Raw genomic sequence first — 16,341 nt, 5'->3', positions numbered from 1 at the left:
GATAGGGCAATTGTGTTTACTGTTTCCGTGCATATTTCATGTTTAAAGCTCCTGATGACGTTTATTTTCTGTCGGTTTTCCTTTTCTTTAAACAGGTAGTCTTTATACGTATCACACGCTAGTCGTTCTATGACGGCTCTCGTTATTCCCTTTGCCTTTTTACTTTCATTCCCGTCAACCTCAAATGCATATGATTTTGATATTAGAACGATGAATCTTTTCATGATTTTCCCACCACACTCATCCTTAAACTTTCCTAGCACCTTTTTGTTTTTATCGTCGTAGTTTGGATGATCTTTGTCGTACTTGAAGAAGTCGAAAAGGTCTTTATCTCCCCATAAATCCAGATACACATCATCGGTTTCCATTTCATAACAAAGGGAATCAGTGTCGGTGAATAGCAACTTTGCTTTGTCGTTGTATTTGTTCTTTATCACGTTGTAGTGGAAGTTGTACATTCATGATTTGGATTTGTCTAGGGGACACGCTCCAAGGTAGACAGGTTTGTTGAAACTTAGTTTTGTTTGGAGTAGGTGGGTAGCAACTAGGTTCTCGCTGAATATTGTCCGCTTGATGTAATTAGGTTTTGAGCAGAGTTTCACTGTTTTCGCGTTGTTGTTTGATAGGATATTTTTTTATATTTAGAAATTATAAAATTACATAGTATCATCCGTTTATTCGGCTTGATACCTTGAAAATTCAAACATTTATTTTAACGTTATTTTATATAATTTTGTTTTGGTCTATTTCTATAGCGACAGACCGCCGCTCAAAATATATAATATAAATATAATACAATTTCGGCTATCGGAATTCCCTTATTTCCGATAGTGTGTTGGTCAAAGACATGTCGATATCAGATATGTTAACATCCCGCCGCAATGATCTTGATCCACGCAGGCATAGCAATGTCGATCGGAGTAACGAAAAGCAAATTTTCGTTCTGACAAACGTCGTAGCGATAGACGTTGGTATACCACGTTTATCTGCTATCAACTCAGCAAGACGTTGATAGAATCTCTTGCATTCTCTTCCTAACCCACCGTGTGTAGAAAACACCAAAGGTGTAAAAGAACCATTTTCAACCTGCAAAACCCTTTCGTTGTATAACCTTTTCTTTTCTTGCTCATTTCTTTCATAGCAACGTTTGATTTCTGTGTTCCTATACCTCTGGGCGTTAAGGTCAAAGACCCTGACATCGCAGAATACCCGTTGGCCAGGAATCCAGAAACCAAGTGCGCTAACATCTAATCGAGCTTCATTGGATGTGATCGCACTTTTCGGGTCAAAGCGTTCGTTTTGTAGTGGAGCAAGCATCGGTTCAATTCGTACGTCTTTACACACTTCTTTCAAAAGCTGAGCAGTTATATCACGAACTTCGTTATGACGTTGTGTGACAAACCCACCCTTTTTGCAGGATAACGCATGAGCAAGATCAAACTTTGAGCCACATGCACATTCAAATGGTAACCTGGGTAATTCCCAGTTATATCGAATTCTCAATGCGTCGAAAAACTGCTCCTTTGTGAGGTAGTAACCACTCTCTTTTATTGGCAGAGTCGTCAACCATTTTGACGCACCTATTTCCTGATTTGCTTCGTTCTGCCTCTTAGCACTTTCATCCATTTGTGACAATAGTCCTTGCAGAATGTTTTGATGGCTTTTATTTCTCTCAGACTTTATTTGGCTTTTCGTTTTGCTGATCTCGTTCGCATTTTCATTTTGTCTGAGAAGAATATTTACGAGCTCCGTCGTCATTTTCCGAGAATTCTCGTATTCTGTGTCAGAAACATTCTCAAGGATTTTTATTCCTAGACCCCCGAGACGTGGTGGCAAGGACATTAGCTCCCTCTCTACATCGTTTACAATATGACCACCAGTAATAGCCGGCAACAGTTGGTGTCTTATTACACTTTCCACTGGTCGCAGTAATGATGATATTTCTGGGATGGTCCGTAAATAGTATGTGAAGCGATGTTGATATCCACTAACATAGCATGTGTAAGCTGCTTGTGGTTCGATAACAGCTATTTCTGAAATTAGTGTGATTTCTTCCACCCATTTCGCGACAATGTCTTTAACGTTCTCTTTTCGAAAAGTCTCACTGCCAATAACTGCTCCGAGATGTCGTTCTCCTGTACATGTAATTTGGATATTTGTTTCTTTGAAGTGTGTTTTTGCTCCTTCAATGTTCTTATCTTTCACAATTAGCCATGATTTCTTTGGCTGTGGTTGGTAACCAAATTTTGGGCCTTCCACAATGAGCTCGTCCCACCATTTCCGAATGGTGGAAAAATTTTCAACAGCTGTTAAGTCATCAGCAAAAGCTACCAATTTCATATCAATATCAGCAATGTTTTTCATTCTATCAAGTAATGGTGTGAGTCCTATTGCGTAAATGGCCATCCCCAACGGGTCGCCTTGAGTGGTACCTTCTCTTGAACTCAGTTCAGTTCCACCAATCACAAAAAGTCTCGCAGGCTTTATGTAGCAGTTGTTGATGTATGTTGCTAGAATCGGGATCTTGGTATTATGAAGTGTTGCACTACGGTTCAAGCTATTGAAGGCATTTGCAGCATCAACTAATAAGACACATTCGGCTTCTTCACTAGAGTATGCATCTTTCATTGCATGTATAGCAGCTTCGCACCCAGATTCATGACCGGAGCACATTTGAATTTGATTTTCCAATAATGCGTCTTAAAACCTCTCCTACTCCGATAGGTCTAAGACCAGGGTTCTTGTCTAAAGGCACAAGACGACATCCTAAATACGCCTCTAAAGAATTATCGTTTACTTCTTCATGGCAAAGTCTTCTTGCAAACTTAGCTATCGCTTTCCGTAAATCTGTTCCAGTGTCGCCATAAACTCTAGACGCTATGATTTTGATCCATCCATTCGCATCCATTCCAGATGGTCCGGAGCCGCCTTTTGTTGTCTTCGCTGCTCGCATTATCATGTCTTCGTCAATGACGTCATATACAACGGCATTAACTGATTTGATCGGACCTTGTATCAGCGTGTCTTCGTATGATTCACTTCCTTCAGGATGTTTTTGTCTTAGCATTTCAAGAGTTTCGTCATTCAAAGGAAGTATTCCTCCAGACATATTGTTTGTCACCACATTAATCGCTTTATGAACATCTCCTTTTTGCATATGGTTCCGGAACTTCCTTGAAATAACTGCAATATCTTGCTTTTTTATTACTTTAGGTAGTCGGCTTTGAATCGTCTGTGCCTCATCCATTAAGCTCATAAAATCTCCTTTAAACCATTGTGTTAGACGTCTGTTTAATGCTTCTACATGCTCCTTAGATTTCGATGCTTGTGATGGTTTTTGCAGCAGCAGAGCAGGCATGATATGTATAGCTTTTAATGCTATAGCTCTTAAAGGTGTGTTTTCAATCCACGCATTGAGCAATCTTGTGGTCTCACGTATGTAGGATTTACCTGCGTTTCCATTAGGCAGCATAAACAAGTTTCGTTTCCAATAAACAATTTTGCTGTAACATTCCTCGATGTCATTAACTGCTTCATTTCCTTTAACATCACTCCAATAAAACTTCTCTGGAGCATCAGCAAAATGATGTTGAGATGAAGTTGCGTCTTCGGGAACGTTACGTTGTTGATTTGTATCCTGTTGTGTTTGTGCAATGTTCTGTGTCAACACTTTACAATACTTCAAGTGCTGTACCAAACCTCTATATGTTTTAAACTTTCGGTGACATTTCATACACAGAAAAGTCTCTTGACTCTGCTCAACACTATCAATTCTTGAATTCGATGACGATGGTTGCTTATGACCTCTTTTAACCATTTTTATCCAATAAACTGTGAAAATGATGTTTCGTCGTTACTTCAATTAATTCTTCGCGTTTTGACACTTAATTGAAACTTGCATGACGGATCATTTACTTTGTTCCGATCAATCGGCATTGGAGACGTCCGCCATCTTTAACCGTCAACCGTTCCCTTTGATAGGATTATGTTTACCCGGTTTCTGATTGTTTTCCACTGTTTTATGAGTTTGAAAAAAGTCTTTTTCGAACTCGTTATTAGCTTTTGTCCTTAATTGGGCGTTTTTATCGATATATGATGTCATCCACGGCGATTGTTTTAACTTGATTCCTCGATGTATTTTTGTCACTTTTAGTCCTAGATCAATGTATTGTTTTAAACTCTTGTAGTGGAGTACGTATTTTGTTTTTGGTCGTAGATTTGGGATTAACCTTTCCACCTTATTTACCTCCAATCTTTCAGGGGCAAGAGGATAATCTTTGTGAAGGTCATGTAGTTCTTCAGGATACTCTAGATCTACCTGCAAGATATAGCCCTTGTCTTCACTGTCAAAGTTTATGTTTTCTAGTTCCTTCATCCATTTGAATTTACCTGTTGGGAGGGATTTTGACATAGCCCATCCATAGAGGTTATTATCATCTAGGTACATCAGGTATTGTAGGTTGTATCCTTCTTTCATATATTTGTTATTAGCTTTTGAGTATCTGTTTGATGTCACTGATACCCCTCCTCTTATTGATTTTTCGAAGAATAGTAACATAACAACTTTGGATAATAGTTCTAATTCTATTTCTGTTGATTTAAGTAGAGCGTCCCATGATAAAACAGGTGCTGTGTAATACCAATTTGGATCTAGTTCGTAATTTTTCACGCATATGTTTCGGAAGTTTTCAAATACGTCGGCCAGTAGAAGGACGTCGGATTTTAGATATAGGTCGTGATATTCACCCATGTTTGACATGTTGAACGTTTCCCATACATTCTCCGCATGCCGATAATCTTTTTCCATTATATGCTTTTCGTATAGTTCACTATAAAACTCCTTAAGAGGTGGTTATGACGTCTCGTTGAATCTGTCGAAGCTATCCATGTAGTCGTATGGATAAACGCCTTTTCTTGTTATCAAGTCCAGCTGCTTACCTTCATAGTGACTTAAAGTTATTTTGTATTCCGTGAAGTTGCTAGATAGTTTTTCCAGGGATGATGCCATGAACTTGAAACTATCTATGAATCTTAATTCTATGTATTTTTTATTGTCGACAGGTATGTTTTTTGAGATGAATATGTACTTTTCCTCGTTTGCAGGGATGCAGTTAATGTCTTCATCTATTTCCGCTAATTGGTTTATAAATAGGTGAGAATCATATCCTTGTAGGTTGTAGAAGATTACTGGTATGATTGATGGTATTTTGTAGTTTAGATTGCAGCTGTTATGTGCTAGTCCTCTAAATTTTCCTGTGATGTGATTGTGGTCCTTTACTCTCGGGTTGTTTACCGGCTTGTTGCATATGTGACAATCTTTTGTAGTGTGGTATTCCCTCCAATCTATTTTTGAGGTGTCTGCATCTTTACATATTACACCGTCTTCGTTGGTTGCACATGATGAATGTACCGGCTGACCCTTAAATGGAACTCGTCAATACTCTATTGCTTTCTTGCATATATGACAGCCTTCGTTCCAATATCTTTTCCAATCATCTTTTGTCATTTCGATCGGCTTTATGGGTTTCAGGTGGTCTTTGTATAGATTTTTTGTTAATTTTTCTAAAGTTTTGACGAATACCATTGCAACATCTTCTCCACGATAGACGATTGGTTTGTACTTTGTTATGCCTTCGCCGTGAATGCAAAATCCACATGGTTTTGGACGTTGATACTTTTTTGTGTATGCACCTTCATTATCCTCCTCTTCAGCTGACTCGATTTTTTGTGTAGGGTACTCGCATCGACCTGTTAAAGTTATTAAACCTTATTTTCGTATAGGGATTCTGCATATCAACCGTTACCATCTTTTTTGTTGAACATGACTCAATGTGTTTTTTATATTTGGATTCCATTTGAAAAGGATTGATACAACGTCTACATATAAATTTTGCATGGCCATAGTTATTTATCTGCGATGATACTAGCCTTGGAAAGTTCTTTATCCAACAATGATTGGTTTGTTTATTAGAGAATAGTAGAAGGTCGATTACTTCTTCATGATCTGCAAGTGTTATGGGGTATATTGATCTTTCGTAACCGGACACGTTAACTTTAATTTTTATGGAGTCATGTACTGGACAAAAGTCACGCTATAGAGTGTCGTGTTGCGTAGTAGAGTGTCGAGGTTCAATATAGATCCCAAGGTCGCGAGGCGTAGTATAGGTGGACGCGAGGCGTAATAGTGAGACGCGTATGTAATAATAGAGAGACGCGAGGCGTAATAGAAGGACGCGAGGCGTAATAGAGAGACGCAAGGCGTAATAGAGAGACGCGAGGCGTAATAGAAGGACGCGAGGCGTAATAGAGAGACGCGAGGCGTAATAGAGAGACGCGAGGCGTAATAGAAGGACGCGAGGCGTAATAGAAATACGTGTAAAGTCGGAGCGTAATAAGATGTGTGATGGGAGGATCCGTGTCAGAGAAAGAACTACGCTTACATACATCTTCACTTTTTTCTTGTCATGAATACTTTAAAAGGAAAAAATGAAAAAAAAAGATTCCATACTTGGTGTACAAGGGCTACTAGTTCATCATAACCTCTCGTGTATATTATATGCCTATTAGAGGGGAGTTATGATAAGCAGAATAACAACCTCGATCAGGGCATAATACAACTTTTCGACGTTGGGACGGGGAAACAAAAAAGAGCGCGCTCTATAATTAGGCACGGGAAGAACTTATTAAATGACTACTGCTGTGGCTATTTTTTCGCGTGGTTAGAAGAACTGAAGGAGCTTTATTTTACCTAAGCATAATATCTAGTACGTATATAGTGAACAAAATGTTTGAATTTCTTCTTTGTAATGTATCTAATGTAACTAATGTCAAGTTAAGCAATTCAATCAAAAGTTCTGTGAGTGAACTAATAGTGGTGTTCATAACAATGTACTTTCTACGACCTGAACAGTTCGAAGAAACACTTCGATACCGAAGTTATCGCAATTTGCCATTGGATCGTTAGATCTACAAAATTCCAGGTATAAGTCATTACTTTGAAATGGATGATTTATCTCGGGAACCACAATAGCATCGTCACGGGTTTCGATATAATGACTCGGTACACTCCAATCTATACCATATGAATCGCAGTCATCGACAATATCATCTTCTGACGGTCTCCTTTGCAACAACAAACCTCTTTCCCATAATTGAAGAGGAGAAAGGTTTCTCTCTGTTCGGATAGGATGGTGATCATAGCCCAGGATAAATCTTTGAAAATGTGCATTTATTCTTGGAATAAAAACATAATGAAGGCAAAACAAATGCAACTCATTCGATATATCCAAGGCTCCTATCTCTTCCAAGTAAGTGAATATGTTGTGGTATATGTATGTGCAGCCGTGGAATAGATCTCTCCAGAACCTCTCTATCCTTTGGTTATGGCAACTTTTCCCAGCGATAAAGCTACCACGATTACTTCCTCGTCTTGATATCATAAACCAAGCAACGTCTACATTTTCCACCCCATGATCTCCTCTTACACGCGACGGCAAGCCAAAATTTTGTACTGCGGTCAGAAATAAATCGAGTACTACAGTAGCCTTGTTACTTGATCCGCACGACAGAAACATTAGACGCCTAGAATACCCATCTATGCCGCCATGAATGACTATCGACCATCTTATCAATTTGTGATTGCCGTCTATATGCCACAATGACCTTGGCGCTGCAACACTATATTTTCTTCTTCGAACTACATTACGTTGCAACGAGCGCATCAATAGCCCTGATGGATCAACCCGCCACATACTATCACGAACAACTTTCCAAGGAATGTGATAACCATGAGACAGTAAAAAACCTTTCATTCTACGTATGCCACAGTTAGGAAAATCTGAAATAATTTTTTTGACATGTTCATCAAGTTCCTCGTCACCAATCATAGTGTGCGATTTAGGTTCAATATCAAACTCTTTAAATCTTCTTTGAATAGTTTTTGCACTTACTCCGAACATTTCAGCTATTGCCGTCTGCGAAAAATTCAACCTCACTAAAGTTTTTAGAGTTTCCTCAGGTATATCGAAAGAAGGCCTGCCTATCTTGTGCCGTACAGTTTCCGCGTTACTAGTTTTGTTCACTGATTGAATTATCACTGATGCTTGATGAATACTACTCAGTACATTTTCGGTTATAACATCTGGATACTCTAAAGCTGCTCTAGAGCAGAAGCTGTAAAGTTCATCAAGTCTATAGACAGGATAATCCAAATCTGCTGTATTCGCGTCAACAAAGGATGACAATAACGACTGGATTAGTTTCAATGTATCAACAACAGAATTCTTAATAAAATCAACTGGACTCAATTGTTGTATATTCATGTTATATTCTGAAAAATAAAAGTACTGCATAAGTACACGAAATGTCAACAAAACCACTTGTTTGTTTAATCATACAATAAATCCTAAAAATGCCAGACGAAATTCCCTCCAAAATGTTCGAAATATGTTTAAAAGTTAACCATCTTTTCTTGGTGGTATCAACACCAATGGTCGGTTTATTCCACCACTCTCAGCCCTCAGAAGTTCAATGCCACCACTCTGTGATGATAATTTTGGATAAGCTTTTGTTAACTCTTCCAGAAGCATAGCATGTGTTCCAGTTTTGGAAGGAAAAACAACTTTTTCAATTCCGAGACCAACTTGGTTTAGCTCCATTAATTCACGTGTATTAGGTGAAACTGATGTATCTTTGTAGCTCAGTGCACAGAATTTATGGGTCCATGTGTCCTTAATGAAGTTATTAGAGAGACGTGGTTTCTTTGCTTGTGGGCGATATCGGCTACCACCAGCATTCAACGCTGGAAATTGCTTACTGAAACAGAACAAGAATTAAAATAAAAATCTGTCTCAAACATAATAATCTTTCTACTCAGTGTATACAGAAAAAAATTAAAGTTGAACAAAATCAAAAAAATGAAAAATGTTATAAAAAGGTACAAAGGCACGAAAAAATTCAATAGTCACAATCAGCATAATGCCTGTGAGCAGTACTCCTGGAGAGATGATTATTGAAACTTATCGAAAAGATACAAAGGAGGCAATGATCATGCTGGGAGCAGAAATTCACAACTCTTAAAAATATCAACCTACTTGAAATCTTGTAGAATTCTCTGATGTTGTGGACTTGGATGTAAGTTTGGACTTGGATGTGAGTTTGGACTCTGGAAGATGTTCTGATTTGGATTATTTTGAGTACTTGTTGTTGATGATGACAGACCATCCAATGCATTATTCAGTCTGTCTATAGCGTCTTTCACTTTCTGCATGCTGAATCAATTTTTAATTCCTAAAACATCACATACAATTTAGCTTGAAAGTTTTGAAAATTACAACCATGCCGATAAATATTCACGATAGTAAGACAAAAATTTAAAAATGTCTTAAGAATATCCTTAAAGGAAAATCGAATAAGAACATTGTACATATTTGCTGCATTATTTAAAATTCTTGAAAATGGGTGCAGTGTCACTTGAAGAAAACCAAAACTTGAGAAATTTGCCATCATTACAATACACCTGTTGACAGTGTTGTTGTACACATGCATATGCACCGCACAGTTCCATTTAACTACCAGTCGTAGTCCTACGTTCTGTTTTATAAGCTGCCCTGTTTACCTATCAAAACATTGTAATCACATGGTGATACAAAACACAATATTAATACAAAAACAGCACATTGCTTATAACAGAATAGCATGCAAGCAGTGTAATAACATTTTTCGGCTTATCGGCACCCTCCTCGTTGCAGGGGGAGGGGGGTTGATTGGTGGTGTATACAAGGGAAGGAAAAAAGGAAGTAAAAGTTGCTAGGGCAAATAATATAATCCATTATTTATAGCAATAGTATAGCTAGCCCATTACAAATTTTAATGAGAAAATATATATGAGGAGGGGGGGGGGGTGCCAGCTATACCTGTGTTGACAAATGTCGTCGTTGCCCTACATTGCTTCCCTTCACTACTACACATACTTATGAATTAGCAACTTCTCACAATTTATCAGAATATAACTATAATACAGCAGAAATTAAAAAAACAGGAGAGAAAAAATCAGAGAGAACGGTCAGCCCAGCTGCTACAAAAACTTACTTTTTCTTTCGTGTTTTGTCTTGATTAATTTGCCAGTCAATTGAAAAAATTCGAAATTTATTCACGGGTAACCAAGGCAAATGGCGCGAAAGTACGCGTCCCCTCTTCCTACACGCCGCGTCGCCCTTGTTTGCGCGTCTTTCCATCACGCAACGCGTCCTTCTGTTACGCATCGCGTCCTTCTATTACGCCTCGCATCTCTCTATTATTACATACGCGTCTCACTATTACGCCTCGCGACTCTCTATTTCGCCTCGCGTCCACCTATACTACGCCTCGCGACCTTGGGATCTATATTGCACCTCGACACTCTACTACGCAACACGACACTCTATAGCGTGACTTTTGTCCAGTACATGACTCCATAAATTTTGTTTTGTTCTTTAAACTTAGTTATATCTTTAATGGCTACCGGGAATATTATTTCGTCGAAGTTGAGATTGTCGAGGTAGTTTTTGTACTTTATTGGTCTTTGTGGATCTTTGGGTTGTGAGTGAAGCGCTGATAGTATTGCGTACATAAAACATTTGTCGTTGTTGGTTTTAACATTTATTACGGCTTTTGTTATCTTTATCTTTTGTGGTAGTTCGAGGCTGCTCCTCTTAGTGGTTTAAATACATCAATTTCTACATTCATGCCTATGATTCTAGACATTATCCAGCCGGATCCATTGGTTGAAAAATCACTTATTTTTTCCAACCTCTTGAGAATATCAAGTACCAATTCCTCAAAAATAGCTTCAAAATCATCGGCTTGTAAATATTTTTTCTTGGGTGTACGAAGATAATGCTTAATATATTTATAATCGCCTGTGGTTGGGTCTAACCGTTTCAGTTCTATTATCAGAATGAGCGTGACTGTATGTTGCTCCTTTATAATTTTAGGTAAACCTCTTTTACACATCCTTACATACCGATTGACATCAAGGGTCTCAACATCATGAAAATGGTAGGTTTTTACAGCATCACCCGTTTCAATTAATTTAGGCTTCTCCCAAAATTTAAAAACTTGCTTTAGATTTTTGATAACTTTTTTGTGGTTTTTCTTATCTATTATAGAAGGTTTGATTGCAGACCATACAATATTTATTTTGTCTGATCCAACATTTTTTCTAATGCTGATTTAACGGCATATTTCATTGCATTTCTATAGGTTAGAATTTTTTTTTTTTCAATTGTAGCGCAGTTTACATAAAAAAAAATCGTGAAACGTCAGGGTGGGTTACGGGAGGCTTTGAGTCCAGTCAATTATTCAAATGGCTTGCAGGGTTTAGTCGAGGGATTATTTTTGAGATGGCTTCAAATTTTCCATCCTGACGTGGCGCGGGTGGGTGAGCGAGAGCGTGAAATTTCATGAAAAAGAGCTTATATGTCGCTTGCGCCAAAATCGGCCTTTTTATACTACTATATTCTTGGTTATGTATCTCGAGTCAAAGATCGTATTTTTTTATGTTTACATCTAAAACCTACTTATTTTCACCCCATACAGTCATAAGAATTATGTAAAAGTGATGCTAGGAAGTTGTGTTAGTTGTAAAATACAGGTACTTATTTGTTAATATAGTAGTTATCTTAGTACGATTTTAGAAAATATAAATTTACGAAAAATTATCTCTTGCTTAAAATTTATTTTCTGGCTGCCACAAAATACTTTTTTGTTTGCCTCTCCTTTAAGAAAACTGTTTGTTTTAATAAAAGTGCTTCAAAACATTCGGAATTGGGTCTTGGAATTTTTTAAGTTCGTAGAAGAGAAGTGATCCACACTTTGGAAGAGAAGTTTTCGAATGCAAGAGAGGATTACGGAGAAAAAAAGAGAAGTGTTTTTATTAAAAAGAGAAGTCAGCCATCGTACATCTCCACATTTTTAAAAAAATTGTATCTAAAAACTGCAAAACGTGTCTTCATATAACAATAACTGTTTATGAGGGCAATACCGGAGAATACTGACCGACATCAAAGTATTGCCTGAACTTGCGAGGGCGATACGTGACAGAGGTCAATATTCGAAATATTACTGTTTTTATGTAAAACATCAAATTTTTACCTCTTTTTACCTAAAATGTTTTCAATATCAAAACATTCTTAGTGTTCTTTTTTAGGATTTTTTTGTTATGATGGCTGTAACATGTAAATTGATTTGTTATGAAGCAGACCAAGCCAGTCAGTCTGGTCTTTAAAATCAACACTGCCATCATGAATTCTTATTTAGCAGCCTTGCCGTGCGCAGTTTACCTCTCCTTTAAAAGCGAACTTAATCTTTTTGATGAAAATCCACAAATACACGAAATCCAAGAAAATTAACAAGAATCGAATATAAAAAGTCTTAAAAAAATAAAAAATAAAACGTATCAATGGCCAATGTTTAATACTACGGTGGAATTTCTCTATCTCGAACTCGTAACCAAAAAATTGTTCGAGATATAGAAAGTCAAGATAAAGAAAGGAAAGTACCTAAGGTGGACCACAAAGGGACCGAGACATTAGTTCGAGAAAGAGAGAAGTTCGAGATAGAGAGTAGTCGAGAGATTCTACTGTAGTTCTTTCTTTATAATTTGCTGTTAAAACTTAATCTTTATAAACATAACTCTTATAAGCATATTCAGGCTTACGTACGAGGAATTTTTTTAAACATGTATATATAACAGATCTTTATCCTTGTCCTTCTGCCTAAGTGGGTTCTTCCAGGCCTTATCGACTAATTAGTTATTAAGAATAGACTAGCATTATTTCGACAATAACTTCCATGCATTTCCGAAGCCGTACTTGAGTGAAATCGTTACAAGTTTTCCTGTGATTAATGTTGGTGTTTCTTTGTAAACGTTGTCTGAAGTCGTATATGTGGGAAGGCTAAGTTCGTCAGTACGAGTAACAGAAATAATAACATTTGCAAGTTTATTTTTCTGTCAGTTTACATGGACCCAGCGACGCTTATAAAATGTGACCTAGCTTTGATAGAAAATGTGATTTTAATGAAGCAGATGAAATTTTAAATCAACTAACGTTGTAAAACACGTCTTATTTGATCAGCTTATTGATTTCGTTTTGACCGAATCTATTTATATTTTGCATATTTACATCATGGTAAATATGTAGCTATGAAGCAAACTATTTTTGTTACAAGTTCCAATTGAAAATATATTTGCAATACCTTTTTTATTCACATTGTTTGTATTGGGTAAGCAAAAATAAGAAACAGGAAAACAAAATTTCAATTACTATCATGAACATAAAGGTTTGTTTTTCTCGCCGACAAAACTTGTCATATCAAGGTGACCTTTGTTGCTGAGCAACTAGAAAAGAAAATTAATTTAATAGCAATTTAAATCAAGCCACGAGTAGCTGCAAAGCGGAGTTGACGGTAATCCCTAAAATTCGGCGTAAGACTTAGGGGCTGTTTATATGGAGGCGGGCTTTGAATCGGCAGGGTCAGACCGTAAATGTTGCTAAAAAACTCGTAACTTACAAAGTAATAGTTTTAAGTAGCCTTTTTAAGCACTTCATGTTTAAAAGGCCCGTCATTTGAGTTCGAATTTTCAGTTTATTGTGAAGCTAGCTAAACGAAGGCATAACAAAATTTTAATTTTTTGTAATATGTTTTTTGGATCTCACTGGTAGTAGACTAATTTTTGTTAATTTTCTTTGCGATCATGTAACTTCATACGTTAATATCAAATTTTCATCATCTGATATAATAATACGAAGTGTATGTGACAGTCATAAGTGGATGTGTTCGTTTTCTTTTGGAGTCGCCGAAATTTTCTTTTGAAGTTGCCGAAAAAAATATGTCTCAAATGTTAAATTTTTAACGTTACGGCGCGACGTCCATAACACTACTTTACTGTCCATATCCTATATTAAATTAATGAAGCCATTACAGTGCACATAAAACTTTGGGGCCAAATAACTTGGAAACGAGGTGGTGACGTCAATGATTTTTCACCGCGTGGGTAACTAGGGACCACCTTACACCAATATGGGTAATTTTCCCAAACCTGGGTTGACGAAATCTGTTTCGGAAAATGAACGGGTTGATGACGTCATCAAAAAACCTTTAAACCCTAATTTCTCCACAGTCCTTATCAACTAAACAGTCAGTGTGAGTTATTGTTCTTAGGAGAGTGAAACAATTCGCTTAAAAGATTATAGCGTTTTTAAAGTATTTACCATGTGAGCAAATACCAACAGCAAGTTATCAATCAATCAATAGGCGCGACCAATTTTGAACTGAAGAAGATTCATTTACCAGAAAGCGTTATTCCTTTCCACCCTATTTTTCGATTCTCCTTGTTGCTGGTAACATGAATTAGCAGTGCGTCTACTGGCTACCCATTGTAGAGGTTATAATTTTTAATCTTCATGCTTTTTAGTACTAGTGTTCGAGGGTATGATACATTTCAGGCGTTAGGGTTTTGTAATTATACACCAAAAAATTATCATTCGAATTGACAAGAAAGCCTATTGTAAAAAAACACAAAAGCGTTAGGAATACCTCCACTCTCCGTTCGATGGAATCATACGAGAACGGTTTATTAGTAAACAATTAATGAGCTAGGGATTTCTTTACTTGCTTTTTATCTGTGAGTAAGAGCCAAAGATGGCGGCTGTGAATATGTTTAAAATTATAACTTATATTTCTGCAATTTTACAAGTTTTTAAAAGCCAGGGATTTATTAAATCAAAACCGTATTATAACCACACCTATATTTATAGTAATAACCTTCTTCCAAGTAAATTCTGTTGCGTCATACTAACAGGTGAACAAGGATACACGAAATAGAGATGCGGAAATATGTATGACAGGCAATTTTCCGTAGATTTCATGGTCTAAACTGATGTTATCTCCCAGACAAGTGAATGGAGGTCACGTGACACCAAATACGGTGATTTCAAAGCTGGGTGTCTCCCTTCCGTTTAAAAAAGAAGCGGAATGATGACGTCATCAAAAAATCTGTAAGGACTTCTTCTAATGTGACAAAATACCAACGTGCGCTCCTCATCGTTATACAGATTTTCATTTTGTTGACTAAACCACGAAGCAACGTTGTAACTCAGAAGTTTCTTCTGTTCCTCCTCTTTTATTTTTATCTTCTTATTTTTTTTCCTTCTTTTTCTTTTTTTTGAATTTGTTATGTTAATCCCATATTAATTAAATATGTAACTTCACAGTATGAAATATGCTGAAACTTATAACTTGATTGCGCATGGTGAATTATATTTTTGTATATAATCTGTGTGTATGTAGATTTTATTAAGAAAATGTGTTTAGAAGTACAAAAAGCTTCGGTTTAATAAATTGATTTTATTCGTTGTTTATATGTTTTTATATATTTCTTTTATTTAAGGTAGCTGGCGGAAAATGTGGAGGTACGAATAGTAGGATCTGTTTTACTATTCGCGGCTACTTTAAAAATAGCCAATCAGAATGCGAGAAAGTGTAAACAACACTAAATCAAAAGTAAATATAAAATAAGCACCCAGAACAAAGATTGTCAAAAAATCTAGAAGTTGTGTATATTCAGACTGAAACTCGAAGTTTTCTCTTTGCGGGAACAACTTTTTGGCCCATTTATGTCATAACACAACACTTACTTTCGAAAGGGTCGAGATTGTGATTTAAATTTTAAAAGAGAAATTTGCCTGTTAGAGATAAAAAGCCATAGTTGATAGAGGTTAAAAATAAAAGACGTGCTCTTCCGCTGGCGACAATTTGAGAAATTGCTCAAAGTTAGGAGAAACGACTTGTTTATAAACCGACGGAATAAAACCTTTAAACCTCAGTTTTTTTGACCGTTCATCGAGAGTACATGATAATATACACTATTTTTATTGAAATTTCAAGACCTATATAATGGAGAAAATAGCTTAAAATTTTTTGAAAAAATCTTTTTTTATTCAAAAGTCATTGAATAAGTCATATTTTCGTAACTTCCTTTCTAATTAATTACAGGCCGTTTAACTAGTTTAATATAATAACACGATAACTGTGAAGTGGTTGTTATTATATCATATTTCTTAGCTGACAAACTCTGCTTTAATATAATAGTTTGACGTCAGTGACATGATATTGGTTGACCATTGCATAGCACTTTGTACTACTGCCCCGTAGTAGGTTTTATTCGGTTGTTTATATTCCTTCGTGACATTTTAGATTATTTTCAATTACGTGGTCAGTCTATAACGAAGTCGTATTAACCAACATGAAAACATGAAAAAGACTAAACTTAGAAAAATTAAACTATAAAACAAAACAAAT

At 36.6% G+C, this 16,341-nt stretch overlaps 1 protein-coding gene across 1 annotated transcript; it reads right to left on the bottom strand.

Moving 5' to 3' along the window:
- Positions 1-6,173: 6,173 nt before the first annotated feature.
- Positions 6,174-10,472, bottom strand: LOC130647176 (uncharacterized). The gene is made up of 2 exons (XM_057452938.1): positions 9,093-10,472; positions 6,174-8,814 (listed from the first exon to the last, which is right to left on the bottom strand). The coding sequence occupies exon 2, from the start codon at positions 8,349-8,351 to the stop codon at positions 6,879-6,881; it is 1,473 nt and encodes a 490-aa protein (XP_057308921.1). The 5' UTR covers positions 8,352-8,814; positions 9,093-10,472; the 3' UTR covers positions 6,174-6,878.
- Between the last annotated feature and the right edge of the window lie 5,869 nt (positions 10,473-16,341).

The sequence above is a fragment of the Hydractinia symbiolongicarpus genome, chromosome 6 (genome assembly GCF_029227915.1).
Source record: "Hydractinia symbiolongicarpus strain clone_291-10 chromosome 6, HSymV2.1, whole genome shotgun sequence".
Taxonomy (NCBI): Eukaryota; Metazoa; Cnidaria; class Hydrozoa; order Anthoathecata; family Hydractiniidae; genus Hydractinia; species Hydractinia symbiolongicarpus.
The sequence above is the reverse complement of the archived record's forward strand: the minus strand, read 5'-3'. Positions and strand labels throughout refer to the sequence as shown.